Raw genomic sequence first — 18,340 nt, forward strand, 5'->3', positions numbered from 1 at the left:
GGATAAAGTGTGGATATTTTGTTGATATTACTGGGTTACTGCAAGACTGTTTTAATGACTATGGATTTTATACGTTCGTGATAAAAGTGGGTCAGTGGAATTTAAAATAGTAGATATAGTAGATTAGGATATGTTTAATACCAGTACTAGCAGACATGTTAAAATTCATTCTTTATTTTATAATTATTTTAGTTGTGTCGTTTTATTTTGATTTTCTAATAAAAATTATGCACGGCCTCGAAATTCTCTACTTTCGACAGTAAATAAAAACCAGTCTAATTTTGGTTTTACTTTTAGGTATTAATGCATTATAGCATTAATTTGATTTTTGTTTCGTTTAAGGAAGCCTGTTAATAATTTTCATAAAAATGTAAAGAAATTTCTATTCATTTATATTATTACACGTTTTTCTTTTTTTAACTTTTATCTACACATTTTTATCATGCATAAAAGCTGTAATTACAAATAGCAAATAATTAGAAGTAGATTGAATACAATGCCAATAATATTGGCACGTTGAATTCAAGCTTTCTAAAAATTATTAACTTTGATCAAACATCTCTGTTTCAATCTGTGAAATTTCTAATCTTGATCTAATTCTAATTACTTTTGAAAAATTATGGGAAATTTTGCTCTGAAGATAGTTTGATTCCTAGTAGGACTTGATTCGTACTTTTTTATATAGGGTGTCCATCTAAAACTCAACGTTCAAATAATTATTTACTGACGTCGTCGACAGAGATTACAGACTGTATTTTATTTTCGGTACAGGGATAGTTCAGAAAAAATGCGCGGCGCTGACAGTGGTGCTCGATATTTGGCAGTGCTATTACATTGAGCGGGACGAGAGACGATCACTGCGCAAGCGCTGAGTACCACTGCCAACGTCACACATTTCGTCCTACTATTTTGTTTCTGCATTGAAACGAAAACATGACTCGTAACATCTAATGATGACTTTTAATTCTCTAATGTATTTGTTATTCCTTTCAATTCTTCGATATATTTAATTAAAAAGGTAAATCGAAAAATATGCTTTTAAATTGGAAAAAATACTGCACTCGATATACTCCTCTCACTTTAATCATTTTTAGAAACATTTGCGTATTCGTAACATAGACATTCAGTTGCACTAATTTTTTTACATCATTATAGAGAATAATTTTATGTAAGGAATATTTACATACTTGTTAGACTTAATAAAACACAAAGCATTTTCAGAATCGTGGGTTTAGATATTTATTAGATCAGCCAATGAGTTATATCATTTTATAATATAAGTGTAAAATAATATTTTATCTACTTCTATTGATGTATTGATCACAGTTTGCAATGACTTTATTTCATTCAGATATCAATTTTTGATTTCAAAAATTTCTGCTTCTATCATACGTTGTAATCTTTCGATAGTAAATATTGTTAATTAAAAAGTACTTCTGCCACGTTCATAAAATCTAAATATGTTCCTCACATATAACATACATTTTTAATAGGGTTTTTAACAGTGCTGTCTGATAAATATGTACAGCATACAATGTCAAAAATGCATTTACATTAACAGAAGTTCTTCAAACGTTTCGTTGAAGAGAAAATATTTATTTTGACTGATGATAGAATGCTTCATAAAACACATGGAGAAAGATTTCTATAAAAACATGGTCTATAATAAGAGCAAACTTTTGTGCGCGCGAAGCGTGATTTATTCATAAAGTGCACGCGACAGCTGAACGAAATTCACAAACGCGTACAAAACATATAAAAGCGAGAAATTCACCTTAAAAATCAGCGGGAACGCGTGATTCGCTCAGCGGAAAAGTGTATGGCCGCGGCTAAATCCGCCATAACGAAAGGTTCGGGAGCGACGAGAACATTCCGCGTGGATGTCGCGTCGGTCCGCGCGATCGTTGAAAAGCAGAGGACTCGTTCCGCCGGTGTATTTGCATTTTCATTAACATTTGTTTGCTCCGAGAACCAGCCGGCGTCTCGCGTGCGCCCTGTCAAACGGTAGCCGGACCGTTTGATTTTAATTCGGAGCCGAGCCAGTTCCCCCTCCACTTGCGCTGTACCTTCTCCACCCGCGAGGGTCTGTCCTTTCAGAGGCGAGCGAAACGGCTGCGCAAAGACGTTTCGCGGAAACGCGCGTACCCCGGGATTAATCGAACCGGAACCCGTTCGGGATAGCGGCGAACGAAGAAAGACGTTCAATTGGTCGATATTACAGCTGAATCGACGACTCAGGCCGAGGCTCTTCGAGTTTTTCCACCCTTTCAGGCATAAATTTGTGTTTACAGCACTTGATCTGTTCACCTTCGGCGCACCATAATCGCACGTGCACGCAGTGGCGCGGCGATAGCACAAGAGGGACTGGGAGGGGAAACCATATATATAGATAACGATTGAACATGGAAAAATCGTAAATAGAAGAGAATTTTTCTGACGCGAGTTCTGTTTCTCTGTTGTTGCTCCAGCGTGTGAGAGCATCGTCCGTTCGATGCAGACGAATTCTCAAATGTCTGTACCAATGCGGAGAATGTGAATGAGGGTACCTGCAGATGCATCGAGCTATGGCTGCGACACTGTAATCAATTATCAATTGTCCGTAGACGTTCTGTCTCCTTTTCTATTCCTACGATTTCTTTTTCTTGCTCCTCTCTGTTTTTTGCTACACGACTACATCTACATGCAACGATTGTTTTCATCGTGAATCGTGCCGCGACTCACATCCGGACCAGCCGCGATACTGTTTACGCTGGTATCCGGCTGATCAGGGAATCCCATCGTGCTCTTCAGTATCGTTCGATCGATTCAATTAGAATTACGTATGCCCCACCACCCCCGCCCCTTTTAGCTAGATACCCCAATCACGCATGACCTAGCATCGTGAAAGTGTGTATTTGTCCGCCGGGTACATGCGCCTCTTCCGGGTAAGAAACGCTCGCGTGTCTCGTTGCGCCGCTCGGACCGCCGATAAATCTGGACCAAGACTAATCGCCGAGACGGTCGTACACGTTGCTTGAAATTCGGGACCTAACCTGTCCGGAGGAACTGCTGACGCTTCCAGCAGACTGCGGATTTATTCGTGACGTCGAGGAGACAAAAGTATCCGCCGTTAATTTGTCTTTAATTAACACATTAAAGGCGGGAGTCGTAGTACTACGATTCATCTTGACTATATTTTAAAGGTGGAGGTCGTATTAGTACGGTTTGCAACCATATCGCGCAATTCATGCGCCACTTTACATTTATATTTAGTATGTTTTGTGGTTTGAAGCGTTACCTAGCATACTTTCGTCAAGATCCCCCGCCTTTAATGTGTTAATACCCGTCCGAGAAATTCACAGTCTGCATTCGATGCTCGTCGATCACCGGTCGAACACTTCGGCGGTCAATGGTCAATCATTTTCATGGCAAGGTTTGTATACAAACAGGTTTGAGCCGGTTAGAGCCGATTCGTCGAAGTAAGTTCATTGTGTAAAGAACGATGGGAATGCACGTTTTGGTTGTGAAAATGACCGTAATTTTGGGAAACGATAGGCTGGAGCACAAGTCCTGTCCGAAAACTAGCCTTCTCGAGGCTTTACGCTGCGTTACTCTCTATTCAGGGCCAGAACAAAAACCACAACTCCTTCAGGTGCTAATTAGGATCCCGGAGCGTTGCCTCGCTGCGAAAACGCGTGTGCGTTCGCAATTTTTCGTTGCCGGGGAATGCCCACCCGGTAGACTCTGTAGCCGGTTGGTTAGTCAAGGCACATAGAAAGCGAACGAAGGTTTTAATTAATTTCTGTTTCTCTAGATTACTCGGGAATCTAGTCGCATTATTCAGTAAGCTGTTCATATTCAACCTCCTGCGGCGCGATAAAATATTCATTGCATACAATTTTATTTTCGCCGGCTCTTTTACACCTCTCTCGCTTATTCTTCTTTCTTCAATTCCGGTTTCGTTTATTTGTCAGGGTTCACATTCCAACGTTGTTGAAAACTCCCAACTTATTTCTCGTAGATTCAATTCCTTAGGAAAAAAATTAAGATTTGTTAGCTTGCGCACAACTTTAAATTGTACTAATAATTTTATATACTGAATTAAATTAATAGAAGATTTCTGACGTTTTATTTTACGATTGATTTTTTTAGGAAATGTATATTTTTCGCAGGCAGATTTTATTTTCAATTTGCGACACTATACCTTAATATTATACGAGAATAGGTTGAAATATATAAAATTGTAATTACAAATTAAAAATAATTGCGAATGAAAAATCTGTGTCCGACTAATCGACGTTTAGCAAAACAAGTTCTTATCCTCAAACGAATTTGCATATTTTCTCATTTGGCGCAACCGCTCCTCCTTCTCATTTCTATGAAAATGTCGATAATAATTTTCGCGTCTGAGAAAAAACCAGCTCATTGTTGTCGCGTGTCGAGTTTTCATCGCGGGGGTGGCGCGGCGCACCCTCCATAACGAGTTAAACGAGTTGCCCGTCCGTGGGGGTTGTTTTCGTTTGCGGGTAGCGTGTGCCTTCTTCAACGGGGGCTGCCCTAATTTTCCTCGCCGACGACAAAGTTGCCCCTGCAAAAATAGACTAATTACAAGCCTTTGGCCGTGCACCGGGTCGTGCAGACAACCCGAACGGCCAGGATTAGGGATGGAAAGACGGCACCGGGGTGATTAGCAGAATGGAAGCGATTTTTCAGGGATTTGAACTTGTTGACCTATTGCTCGGGATCAATGTTTTCTGACAACGCAGGGGCTTAGTGGGAAATGTACACGTGTGTGTGGCGAGCTCAGATTCGAATCAGTGTCAAAACGATTTTATAGTGCCGTCCGGGACAGTCTTCATTGCCAAAATTTTTAGTTGATCATAATAATTTATTTCTATGTTATCTGCTAAAAAATATAATAGTAAGTTTAAATAACTCTATTATTCTATATATTATGCGCAGGTATATACACTGATCGATTTATGACCTGTGGCTTTTTATGCCAAATAAAAACTGTTTTTATTAATTATATGACTTAAGAGACGCGTTAATTTGTTTGCTGAATAATTTTCTACTAGCTTAAGTGACATCAAATGTATTATAAATCCATCAAATCCGCAGGAAATATTCTTCCATTATTTAAATAATACTCGCGACAATTGGCAGTTCGTATAAACACAAAATATTCCAGATTAACTTATTCTATCCGAAAAAACTGATTCTATAAAAAATCGCCTAAATAAGCGAACATTTAAAGGTTAGTTTCGTCGCGGCGTTCCACTCTCCCGCGTTCGAATTGCGCTTTACCTTCGTTGGAAGACCACATAAATCCATTCGAACGATATTATCCGGCGTCGGCGAGTAATTGACAGCCGATACTACGGGCACGTGAAGCCGACACGTGGTGGCCTTCGATTTAAACAATACTTTGCCGCGTTGTCGTTAAGAACAAAAGTAGCAGGGAACGTTGTTCCGCGTTGCCAATCCGCGGCGGCGACAAGCGCGACAAGACCAGACAAAGAAAAATCGAAAGAAAAAGCCGCGGCTCGGAGAAAAACAGCTTCCCCCCGGTGAAGGACGCTCGGGGACGCTTCCTCGTTCCTATTGTTCCCCCCGTCGCAAACTTTGTCAATATATCGACGGCCAACTGTTACCGTTCGACCATTACCGGCGCGGCTACTTACATCGCATCTGTTTTCGAGGAGCGATCGCGAACGACTGAGCAGGTACGCGCGACGGGAATACCTGAAAAGCGACCGGAAAAATATGAAAAGTTCGACGACAATTAGCCCTTTTTGCGGTTCGATCGAACAAATTGTAAAGTACGCTGTTATTATAACTTTCACACCGAGCTTTCTCAGATATTCCTCGTGCGAATCGAAGTTGCCGATCCTTCGGATTGCGTTCATTTTTTCTATAAAACGTCGCCCGACGGCATTACAATTACAATAAAGTTGACAACGTTAAAGAGTAACAAATAAATCCCTTCAGGCCATTTCGTTTGCTAACGAACCCGTCTACCAGCAAACCGCGAACCGTTAAGAGACCGTGTTCCGGCGGCAAGAATCCCCGAAGCCGGAAATCCGGGAACACTCGTCGGACACGCTGCACACGCCGTCGCGGCAGATTAAAATTTCGATTCCGAAACAAAAGTTTCCCCGTACTCTCCTTTATCGCCGTTTCAACTTTGATATCCGTTGGCCGGGCGGCCGAAGGGATTGGGACGCTTCAAGCGCAGCCGGTCGCGGCCGGCAAGATTTTCTTCTTCTTTCTTTACTTTAAAGAGACATCCCTCGGTGGCAGGGTGGAGGACCTCGATGCACTTGGCGCGGAGGCGGGGGAGGGGGAGGGGGGAGCGACGGGAAGGAAGCGCGCGGCGAAACCCTTGCCAACCGGGCGGGGTCCGGCGGGGTGGGAGGGGGGGAGGTGGTCTAAAAGAAAAGAACTACTCGTCGAGACGCTCTCCTGCCAGGGCTTGACCCTTTTTTTAATTGCATCCAGACCAAAGTTAGAAACAGCGGACGCTGGCTTCCACCGCACTGGCGCGTCCCGGCAAAGACGACGACGACGACGACGACGACGACGACGGTGGTCGACGTCGGACCGGGAAGAATAAGCGGAAAGCGTCGCGCCGCTCCCCTCCCCCCTCCAACCCCCGACGAAATTATACGGCGACCGCGGGCACCGTACGTGTCTCCAGTGCTGGAAAAACGGCCGGAATGCAAAATATGTGGGTCAGGGTCGGGGCTCGAGAGCATCGGGGTTCATTTCCTTTCCTCGTCCCGACGCCCGCTACGCCGGCCGCCCGTTTTTTTCGCTCTCCGAATCCGAGTTTAATGGGCGCCCCGCCGCGAACCGCCGGTTCCAGGGATATTATTACGAGGGAATTTCGGCGGGAACCGTCTCCGGGGGACGTCCCGGGGCTCCGAACGGTGTCCTCTTCCGGTCGCGAAGACTGGCATCCGGTCCCCGCGTCTTTCGCCACTCGCGGCTGTTATCTCGCGAAAACTTCCAGAGTCGAGTACGCGGGAAATGAATCGAACGGTCTCGGGCGAATGCTCGATTATCCAAATTCCCATCCAAATTTACGCGCTAGAGAATTTAAATCGATCAGTGCTCCGTTGCGGATTTTAATCGGTTCCTTTAATGCTCTACCGGGAGCCTATCAATCAGCGCTAATTGATCGAGTTGAGTGAATTAAAAAGCGCTAGTAATAAAATATAAAACGTTCTTTTCATTATAAAGTAAAGTCTATATTTTATTTCAGTCACACTTTATTACAGATATTATTGCAAACCTAACGTTATGGTTGAAGCAATTACATTGATCCGGTCGAACAAGATTCCAACGGCATTTTCTAACAATTCCCTCGTAATGTAAAGTAGGTTAATTTCAAACTGCATACTCAGATTTGCAGGTCGTGATAAAAAAGTTTTCCGAGAACCAGTTGCAGGTAGAAGGGTAAGAAAACGCTTTTTTTTTTATCGAAGGAGAAGTTGAACTTGCTGACGATTCCAGTGATTTTCACGAGTTCCTCTTACTTACGCTTAATTGAATAGGTGAGTCAATATTACAGGCAGCAATGAGCGGTCCGCGGAGTGTGTACATTTATAATAGAACTCGGTGGAAACGCGAGACGATAAAACCATCAAGAAAGTTTTCGAATACTATTACATTATTTTCAACGGGCTCAAAAGTAAAAATCAATTTTTATGAATAATAATATTGTTATTTTTCTATTTTATTTTCTATCGTTTATCTTCTTCAAAAATCAGATATTTATTACTGTGTATGCTAAAGTGATTCGGGTGTTTAATGAGCGTATGCAAAACAGGGTAGAAAGCACTTTCGCTTTCCCATTTTCTTTTTCAATTCGACGCGATAAGTCAGCGAAGCCCTGTATCGAGCACAATTCCGGTGTTCCGTCGTTCAGAAATTTAATCACGGAATAGAGGCCGCATTTCGCGTAATTTTCTGAGTGTTACATGTCGCGATACGTTCGCCGGGAAAATTGCGAGTTTGTGATTACAGCGCGCCTAGACTTTCTGAATGAGTGGTTTATCGATCCGGTCGAATGACAAGTGAGCCCGAATGCCAACAATAAAAGTAATATTCGCGTGACTGGAACGCATTCGATGCCGCAACAAACGCGCACACCTACGCCCGCGAATACATTTCTCCTAGGGGAGTTCAATTTACCAAGTATTAATAAATAGGCACGGGCGCATTAACGACTATTTATTCTCTAATTTACGATTCGAGAAATTACCGTGATAATCGTTCGAAAATGCGATGCGTGACTTTTAATATTTTCATGAATCTCTCGTTATGCGAAATTTGTCTCGTCTCAGCGAATTTGCCTAACGATGCGAATCCATTAGGTAATAATAATTTTAGCAGATATATTATTCGTAATGGAGGCTTGTTGATTAAAATTATAAATCATACAGAAAACAGCAATTTTAAGTAGAAAATCGTGTGCATGCTTTATACTTTCGATGTTAATATGCTTTTAATATATTAATGAATTTTTTCATGCTAGTGTCGGACATATTAGTACTATACTACTAAACTTTATTTATTCGTTAATATCTTAATATTAATATTTATTTAAAAAGTCCAAGGAACAACGATTTTATATTTAATTCAGCTTAACACGTTCGCTGCCAACGTCGCTAGCATAAATGTTATATTTATTGTATTTATGGTATTCAATATATACTATAAATTCTCCAAATATACTATATGGTACAATTATAAATAATCGAAATGAAAATAATTGACTTCGACGTTCTTCATGCAAAAAAAAATCATTGTACTCTTACAAGTGTAACGCTGGTAGCGAACATATTAAGAAAACAATTAATATATTAATTATGTTACTATACAATTATATTTCTGTAACACATAATATACCAATTTTATACGTAATTTAAGTAGTTTATTTCTAGACTCGAACAATGCCAAATTATTTCATTCACAATCCAAACAACGGAATAATTAAGGGACGCTTTCGCACGAAATGATTATCACAAATAATAAACAGCGAAATATAATAATGATTGAATTTCAAGCAATATTGTGTTTGGTAAACGTGTAAGCGCGAAATGTAATACATTATCGATGTTACAGTCCCGTTGATAGATTAATTTTCATTGATCATTCGACGGCAATCGTTCTCAGCTTTCAGCGAACAGAGGATCCCCGCATGATCGATACACCGTCCACGGAAACAAATGGATCGAATAAATTTTTCACGCGGTTTTTTCCCTCTGCTACTCAGCGCCTATCAATCAGAGGAATAGTAAACAAACTGGGTCAGCAACGAAAATAATTCCAAACACAAAAACCTTAATACTCCCGTTGAAAGTTTCACGGGAATGGAAGCGCCGGGCAGAGCGCCACTTCATAATTTACGCATGCCCGCGGCGGAACTTCGAATATTTTATTTGTTGCTTATTCCGAGCTCGTGCGCTTCACCACTATTCGCGCCGTTCCTAAACCCTTCTGCTCTTCGCTGAACAGGGGCAAAAAAAAAAAAAAAAGAATTCGCATGATCGAGTGGAACGACGCAACGGTACACAGATATTTCATTTTTGTCGGTGTCAGGTCACGTTGTAAGTTTTGCGTGATCTCGCGTAAGATTAATGGAGGGGACGAGTGTGCACACTGTCGACGGTATTACAGTTTGGCAAACAAACTGCACACTTACAACGTTGTTTACTTATTCGCAATGTTCGCACGAACTGCGGCTTAGTTTCCTCGAACTATCCTCTTCAGTCTATACCGATAAATTCTTTCGGCCCGTCTCGAACGCGCGACTATAAACTTTCCGCGGACTATCGGCACCCCGGAACATCTCCGAAAATTACGCGCGCATGGAAATGCCCGATCACGCGCGCGCGCACACCGAAATCTCATCGCCGTTTGACGTTGAACTCGTATGTCGCGAAGATAAATAACTAAATTCGTATTACTAGGAAAATAAGAACACGACGATATTGATCGATTTTGCGAATAACGCAACGGTCTGCGCGGAGTGTGTTCCACTTTCTAACAAATTCAACAAACGTATCGACGTATCAGTGTTAATTACTTCGGAAATTAGGTTATCAGTTATTCAGCGACGCAATTTAGTCCAGCAGGACGATATTTTTGACCTGAAGGAGTTGTGGTCTGCCCGAACAGTTTTTAAATAAAGTAGGATTGCAGAACTTGTGCGACAAATTAATGCGAGGGTATATAACATTAATTGCAGGCAATAGTTGGACATTTTGAAATATAGAACCTCTTGCAGTGGAACGAGTTAACTCGTCACTAAATAAAATTTCTCTATTATCAAAATTTTACGAATCAACTAAAAGACGACAAAAAATAAAAATTGTCGCGTTCTGTTAATGAAATGATTAATAATGTATTAAACAACGTAGCTGTGACAGAAATTACATTGCAAGGGTTAAGCTGGTCTAAACAATTCAAACTAATCGTTACACTTGAACTAGACCAGCGAGAAAGAAATTTTGCAAACAATTCGAATTCGTACGAGAAACGCTGCATTCCGTGAGAATCTACTTCGGCCGGACGATATTTCACCTCGGAAGGCGGTCCAAACAATCGTGTAACAAATCAACCTCGAAAAACTCGGATAAACAGAGGCGAAGGTTCACGAAGGAAGTAAACATCGCCGCGAAGTGCCATCAGATTTCGGGGAACCTGTATCCCAGAAATCTGCTGGTAGCTTTTGGAATTTATGGACAAGGATGTACGTATAACAGTTTTCGTTTGGGTAGTTTAAATTGTCAGTTTTGCTTCCGCTTCCGTTGCGCCAAGTTAGAAGTAGTTGCTCGAAGTCCCGGGTCGTAGTCCAACCAAACGGAACGGCGGAGACCGGCGTGGGTACGCAAACGGGAGGCGCGATATTGATGCAGCCTGTAGAAGAGGGTTGCGGCGGTGGTAGGCGTCGCAAACGTTTCTCTGCTCTCCTCTTCCCTAAGCTCGTCAGGCGAAGGGTTTCGCAGGAAGTCAGCCGGTTGCGTAATAAATCGCCGTTAAGCGCTGGGAAACGTCTGCGTAGATCATAGTTTCCCAACGCGGGGCGGTTGCCGCAGAGATCTAGGAGCATTAAAATATCAGTTTCTAGCCGCGCGTTTCTTCGTCTTGAATCCAGCTTTCTTGCCTTCGGTGGGCTCGCATTTTTCACTTGGATGTTCAGCTATTTTTGTAAAAGAAAATTCCTATTCTCATAGGTTATTCAAAAAGAAAGCAAATTTTCTTGATCAACTAAGAAATTCTTGAACTCAAAGATAAAACAAAGATACTGTTTCGTTAGCATATAACGCTTATTTGCATTTCATAAATTTGCATATACATGTTGCATAATGCGCGAAGGTCTGTAATCTGACCATAAATATTGGGGAACTATGGCGGAGATGTTTTCGAGTAGAGGGTGGTTCTGAATTTCTGTTGCAAAATATATTTATCGTTATTATGATATTCTCTTTTTCATATATTAAAACATTATGCTATCTTTTATTATCGCGCAATAATATTGTATTTATTATTTCTACATGTCACGATACCTAATTGGACGTAGACAATAAAATAACAATATAAAATTGATCAATAATATCTTCCTCTTATTAAAGGTTTCATATTCCCTAAAAACCTCAGACAATATATCAGAGATATTTACATAAATGATCTTCACTGCCGTTTAATCAACGTTTAATTTGCTCTCTGATATTTCACGGAATTGTGTCAGTTTATAATGCGAGGAAACATTTTATAATCGACGATATCTGGTAACAGAAACTGGAAGGAGTATTCCAAGAATATGTATGGAGGTTAATGATCAGGAAGACATGACACGTACGGATTTAGGTGGAACTGTTCCTGATGGAAGGTTAAATGGTCAGGTTGTTTACGATGCGTCCCAATTTCTTACTTTAGATGGACATTTTGACATATTCTTCGGTGCAAGACGATCAAAAGCTAATTTCATTCTCGGACGTAGCTGGGCCTATTTTCGCCAAGGGTTATAACTGGCCTAACCTAAATTCTAATTTTTTATGTCGAATAAATCCTATGAAAGGGTTAACATTGTTTTAAAAGAAATTGGTAGAGAGATATTTCAAATTAAATTGATAATGTGAGCACTTAAATTAATTTAGTTATGATTGTTTCATTTCCAATAAATATTTTATCTGTAAAAAAATATTCAGTCAACCTCCAGTTCCATTTTATATTACTATAGAAATTGTAATTTGATTAGACAGTTAAACGAAAATTTTATAATTCGTCAGCAATGATTAGAAAAATATATAACCGAATAAGAGGAAGATTTATAATAAAATTAAAAATTACCAACCCATTCGATATTAGGAAAACCACCATCGAAATTCAACATCGATGTAATGTTTTTTAAAAAACCATGTAGATGGTACTTAGTTTTCTTTCTTTTATCAGAGAAGAAATATATTTCCGAACAATTTTTTATTCACAATTTTCAAAATTCGTATACAAATTATTGTTTACACAGGTGGCCAAAAGTCTCACGGTTATCGCGTTAATCGATGGTTAGCCATTTGCTGAGACGTGCAAATAATGGCGGAGCACGTGCTTAACGTACACCGCGGGCAATACTTTGAAAGCGATTGCATCTCCGCAGTTTCGTAATCGGTATCAATAAACATTAATTTATTAGCATCAAATTGTAGGTGGAAGCTTGGAAACGTTGCGACGCCGGTTTGTAATCGCCCTGTAGAGCACTCAACGGCAGTATTTATGAAGTACCAAAACGGGATAAGCCGCAGGTCAATTTGCGTAGCTCAGAATGCCCCGGTAGCATATAATTATGGTTAACGGATAAATTAGACAGCGCACGATCAACGAGCGGAGCAGTGATCGTGAGCACAGTTTTCAGAATGTCAAGGGTCTTCGTTGAATTTATCGCGTCGAATTAACCGGTTATCGTGCACTCAAGTGCCCCCGGTGTTATCGTCGTAATTGATTCGAATTTGTTGAGCGTGCGTTATACGCTTAACGAATTTGTTATTTAAGGGCGTAATCGCCGCAATGAATATACGTGCCGTAACGCAGGGCTGTGTACGCCTTGTACAGGACGGCCAGAAACGTCGAAACCAAATAAGTTTTAACCTGTTACGGCTCAGCGAAAGCAAAATGATGTAACTTTTACTGAAACTTCAATGTGCAGAGGTCAAAGTTTAATTAGCAATCCCATCACGATTTTGCTTGTCCATTTCACTTCTAATTTCTCACAGAGCGGATATGGTGTGAAGCGTACGGGGTGAGTCGTCCAACGTTTAAAATGGTAATGTTGATTTTAATAGTACGAGGGAATGTTCGATGAAGGATGCGGTCACTTCAAAGGGTTAATTATTATGGTGGAGAACATTTAAAGGTCATACTTTCAGATCACGGTCTTGGCTAATAAAAAGACAAATTCAGTCACGTGTAACATGTTCTCTTCTCTTTTTTGCATACTATGAGGCGCAACAAGATTGTTAAAAAATTGTCACTTAAAGAGAACGTTTGTTTCGTTAGGTTTTACATAATGTAATTATTGTTTGATTTGTTAGAAAATATTACTCCATGCTTTAGCGTACCTGAAGGGGTGAGAACATTTCTGAGACAACCTAATAATTACACATACTACAATTTTTCTTTTCATTGGCTCTAACGTTAGACTAGAAATTTAATTATACATGACTTCACGAATAATTAACCTTCGGAATCAAATTGCTGGTTTGTTCAGACAATCGAATCGACTCAGCCCCCTGCGACCACGACAATTTATCCCGACATTTTTCAACTCGCTCATTCCGAAACAAAATGGCGGCCGCCACCGAGGTCGAAACAATCATTTCCGATCGCTAAACTCCCAGCCAGGAGTGGTAAAAAACGTTCCGAGATTTTTCGCGTTGATTCCCATCCGGAGGATTGATTAACGCGCCGGGCACGATTCGCCGGACAATTTAATCATAAATCTTTCAAGCAACGTGTACGGGAATTCGTTGATCGCTCGCGTCTAATGGACAACGAGCGCGTAACACGGGTTTCCTTTTAAGAGCACGCATATCGGCTCGATCGAAGGTAGAAAAACTTCGACGACGACGCCGTCCGGTTAAGCTCATTAGACAACGTAGAGACGCAAAACGCTTTATAGATCCCGGGACCGGCCGGCTGTTTTCTCATTCGAATTGTCCACGCGACTGGAACAAAAGAAAGAAAGTCTCTCGAATACCGAAACGAAAAAAAAATAGAAAAAAAAAACAAAAAAAATAAGGCAGAGAAAAAGAAAAGCAACGAAAACCATATAAACCGTACCAAAAAAAAAAAAAAAAAAAACGAAAGTGAAAAGAAAAGCGACGTTGATCGGACGTGGATTAGAGAGAGACGGTAGAGACGGTGCATTGTCGAGAAACACGATTAACCATATCCCCACCGATGTCTATCTTTCCGAAAGACCCCGAGAACACGGAAGCGGCGGATCTGCAGAGGAAGCTGGAAATGCTGAACAACATGATGGACCAGGGAGCACGAGCCGAACAGGCACGACGACAGATATTGTACAATATAAGCCACTGTAAGTACACGCCAAGTTACAGTTTAAGTGGCTGCTGTTTTATTCGAATAACTCTCTAACACGAGAGGAACGACCCAATCAATTGCTACTCTCGACTCGGCCACTCGTGCGCGCCGTAGCTTGCGCTAATTTCAGTTTCCCCCCTTTTTTTCGCCATGCTGCGTCGGTACACTGTACACACACGGGATCATCGGAATAATGAGAATTTTCGTAGCAATGCTTCGCGCTAATATCGCGCACGAAATTCTATTTGGTTTTCGAGCTTCTCCTTTGTTGACTTCCATTTAACGATGTTGGCACGTTCCCTGACGTGACGGTCCATTATTTTCCACGAAAATAGTCGAAAATTGATTTTCCGAACTTCGTTGTGTAGAATCATATTAGTTGAAGCAATGAACAGGAAGCATGTACAAAAGCTTTGTTTTTTATGTTTTAATATTTTACGAAAAAAGGTATGCTTAAACGAAGTATTTTAAGTAACGGTAGTTAGCGAACAATTAGTAGACGTTTTAAGAGAGTATTCCGGTTGAAAACTTTTTATATTTATAGAAACGTGCGTTATTCGAGACGTGTCTGCGAAAGGATTTATTTTGATTTATAAAAGTAATGAAAATTCACGCATGAAGCCATTTCGTCGTAAAAGTATTATTTCTTTATTTCACGCATGGTAACAAGAAAATTCAGAAAGTACGTGATTTTATATTGCTTTACGATTAATCAGTAATTTATATTTTAATTTTGACGCATTTATTTTATGATATTTTAATTCTGACTCGGTGTTTACGCCAGTGATCCGAAAAATGTATAAATAATGATTATGTCAAAATAGATCATTGACAAAATAATTATTATATGAAGTATAAAATAATAATTCATTTTTTTCGCACAGAAACAGTGTCTTTTTCGCTATGTGGAAAATGACACCAAATAAAATGAAGATTCAGTAAGAAAATTCTGGTTACTCACCGAGCGTCTCTCATTTGTTCAAAGCTTGCCAGTTTCTCGAATCTCGTATCGGCCATTAGGAAGTATTATTCACGCTTACATTAACGAAAGCATCGCAATGTTCGTAGCATCTCTTTTGTAACGGGCCTCGGTACTACCTCGCTTAGCCTTTTTATTTTGATCGAGTACAGTACACCGAGTACAAATGTCATTTCTAAAAATAAAAGCTTGCTGCCGCTTGCAATTTAGATGTTCGAGTCAACGATGGAGCACGAAATTTTCCCGTTCCACGCAAAGAAACCAAAAAAAAAAAGAAAGAAAGAAACGAAAACCAGTTGGGATTCGCATGTAACACCAAGCAATAAGAGATCTCCGAGAACCAGGAGATTTTCTTTCTTTCGGCTTGTTTTCGAATATCTTGATTCGCTCTTATCGCACGTTAATTTTACCGTGAAACATATAAACGGCGGCACGGAAATATCGCGAGACCGCGTGCCGGGTAGCCGTTAATACGTCTTGCGTTGCTTTTACGAAGATGTGTAGTCGCGGCGCCGGATGAATATATTCACGGCGTCGCAATAATTATTTCGCGGCGCGTTTCGCTCGCGTCTTTTTTTTCGGAACAACGTCGCTACGGCCGGCTATTTTTCGCGGCGGCGCGGCCGGTTTTCACCCGCTCGAGGATCGATTCGCCAGTCCGGGCCGCATTTTTTGTTCGTTATCGGCGCGATCAGCGAGCATAAGGGTGCTCCGCGCGATTGCAATTGCATTATCCATGGGTCATGCGCGCGAACGTTCTCATCCGACGATCGCAAAAGCATAAAACACGCTGTTCCTACAGTCGTTATCGACCGGCGAATGATTATCCGTTGGTAACTTACCCCTCGCATCGTCTTCCACCCCACCACACCCCAACCCATCCCTGTCCGAAGATCCACACGTCATCGATGATCACGCTACTGCGACCTTAGCATGGTAACAGTTCGACAGTGCCACCCTCTTGTTTGCGCAAACGAAAGAATCTCATCGATCTACCATATTCCGTTCACCCCGTTTTGTATGATACATCTTCATTAATAATCCCGACGAAAATTTTCAATCTCTCCCCATGGACACGACGACAGTATTATACGACTAGATGTTATCAGACTTCGCATGGACATTAACTATTTCTGTCTATACTCCCGCTGTTGCACTTCTGTTTCTGTTCTCGGATACCAATATCGACCAATTCCAGCTCGGGAAGTAAAAACAATTGCCGAAACGGAAACGCCGCGGATCGAGACCGCGATATTTACGCGAGAAATTTTTAACGATGTCCGTTGTTCCGTCCCCCCTTTTTTTTCGACCTGTCCGCGCGCGTTAGCCAGATCCGCTGGTATTCGAAACGAGGTTAGGCGCGATTATCGGGGCCAATGTTCCTCGGCGAAGTCGCGCGCCCGCGACTCGCGTTCCATTCGATAGGGCGAGGCAGCGAGATTTTCGTGAGTAAAACGGAGTTTCCGTCGGTAACGCCAGTTAGCCAATTATTCTTTTTCCGTAAGGGCGGGCACATCGTTCCCCGCCCTCTCTCTACGGTGATCAAGTTTGTTGCCGTAATAACGTGAAATTTTAATTGACTTTCAGCCGGTTACTCGGAGGATTCGGACTACACGTCGGACCTGAATTATCCAGTAGGCGGACAAGGTGCAAACAGCTCGGCCTCGCAGTTCCGTACCGCTGCCAACCAATTGGTCACCCCTCAAAGATCCCTCGAGACCTCGAGAGAAAATAGCTACGAGAGGGACGATCATCAGGTATTAATTCATCGATGATTCCTTCATTCGTTAATCAGCGGGCCGTCGTTGACGATCCCCGTCGACCGGGGCGCGATTCTTTTATTAACGAAACTGCTCGATTCGGCTGGGAACGCCGGGGCGCGTTCAACCCTCTGCACGCTACAACCCTTGAGTGGGCTTTCGACGCGGACTTGGAAAATACAAGTTAATTAATATACGCAGGCTGGCAATTATTTGGAGTCTGTCGACGCATTCGTGGACGCTTATTCGGCAAAGTTGTATTTTTAAAAATATATTAGCAGATTGCGGACTACTTTAAATATCGGTGAAATTTGAAACGATGAAAATATTAAAAAAATTTATCAGTTTATTATTTTCTACATATTGGTATTTTTAAAGGAAGAAAAATATTGCTAGCTGATTTGTCTTTGTTGTTCAGCGACGCGGTGAAATATTTGACCCCCTGTACTCGAAGCCATTTTAACTGTAATTCTAAAATAATTTATCGGACATTTCCATTTTATATGACAAAATGTATTTTATGCATATGAAATTGAATCTTGTAACTCATGCAGCAGTTGTACTTTTATTAATTTTTAAAATCTAATTTTCAATAATATAAAAATTATTTTCGAACGTGTTGTAACAATTTTAGTGGTGCTTCAGAATCACTGCTCGAATGCAAAGGGTTAATGGACAATTGTAGGAATGAAGCATCGGAAACGTGTTGTTCCGAAGCCTCTGGTAAATCAAGGGTTAAGTCGCGCGGGGCATTAATCTATGCACAGTAAACTTCGTCCTTAAAAGACAGCAAACACAGCTTAGAACGACCTAGTGCGTAGTAAACAGAACGGTATAGTAAACACAGCCCGTGTAAACAGATCAGATAAATATCGCCATTCTACTCCCACGTTGCTGCATCGAAACAAAAACTGGTCCACCGATATTTCAAGTTTTTGTTATAACCTTTAAATAAAACATGCCCGGCCCGCGTTTATGTAATATTTTTTCTTACTGTTGTTTGACAAACACG

General features: G+C 41.1%; 1 protein-coding gene across 8 annotated transcripts in view; it reads left to right on the plus strand.

Annotated features, from left to right (window-relative positions):
* Unc-13 (protein unc13 homolog) overlaps positions 1–18,340 on the plus strand; it is a 544,965-nt gene that overhangs the window by 134,672 nt on the left and 391,953 nt on the right. For 7 of the 8 annotated variants that reach the window (XM_078193392.1, XM_078193412.1, XM_078193401.1 and 4 more), the window contains 2 exons: positions 14,465–14,584; positions 17,156–17,325. In XM_078193392.1, coding sequence (XP_078049518.1) covers positions 14,465–14,584; positions 17,156–17,325 — 290 coding nt within the window. The remainder of the gene's footprint in view (positions 1–14,464; positions 14,585–17,155; positions 17,326–18,340) is intronic. The other variant, XM_078193459.1, reaches the window with a different exon arrangement.

This window comes from Augochlora pura, chromosome 2 (assembly GCF_028453695.1).
Source record: "Augochlora pura isolate Apur16 chromosome 2, APUR_v2.2.1, whole genome shotgun sequence".
NCBI lineage: Eukaryota > Metazoa > Arthropoda > Insecta > Hymenoptera > Halictidae > Augochlora > Augochlora pura.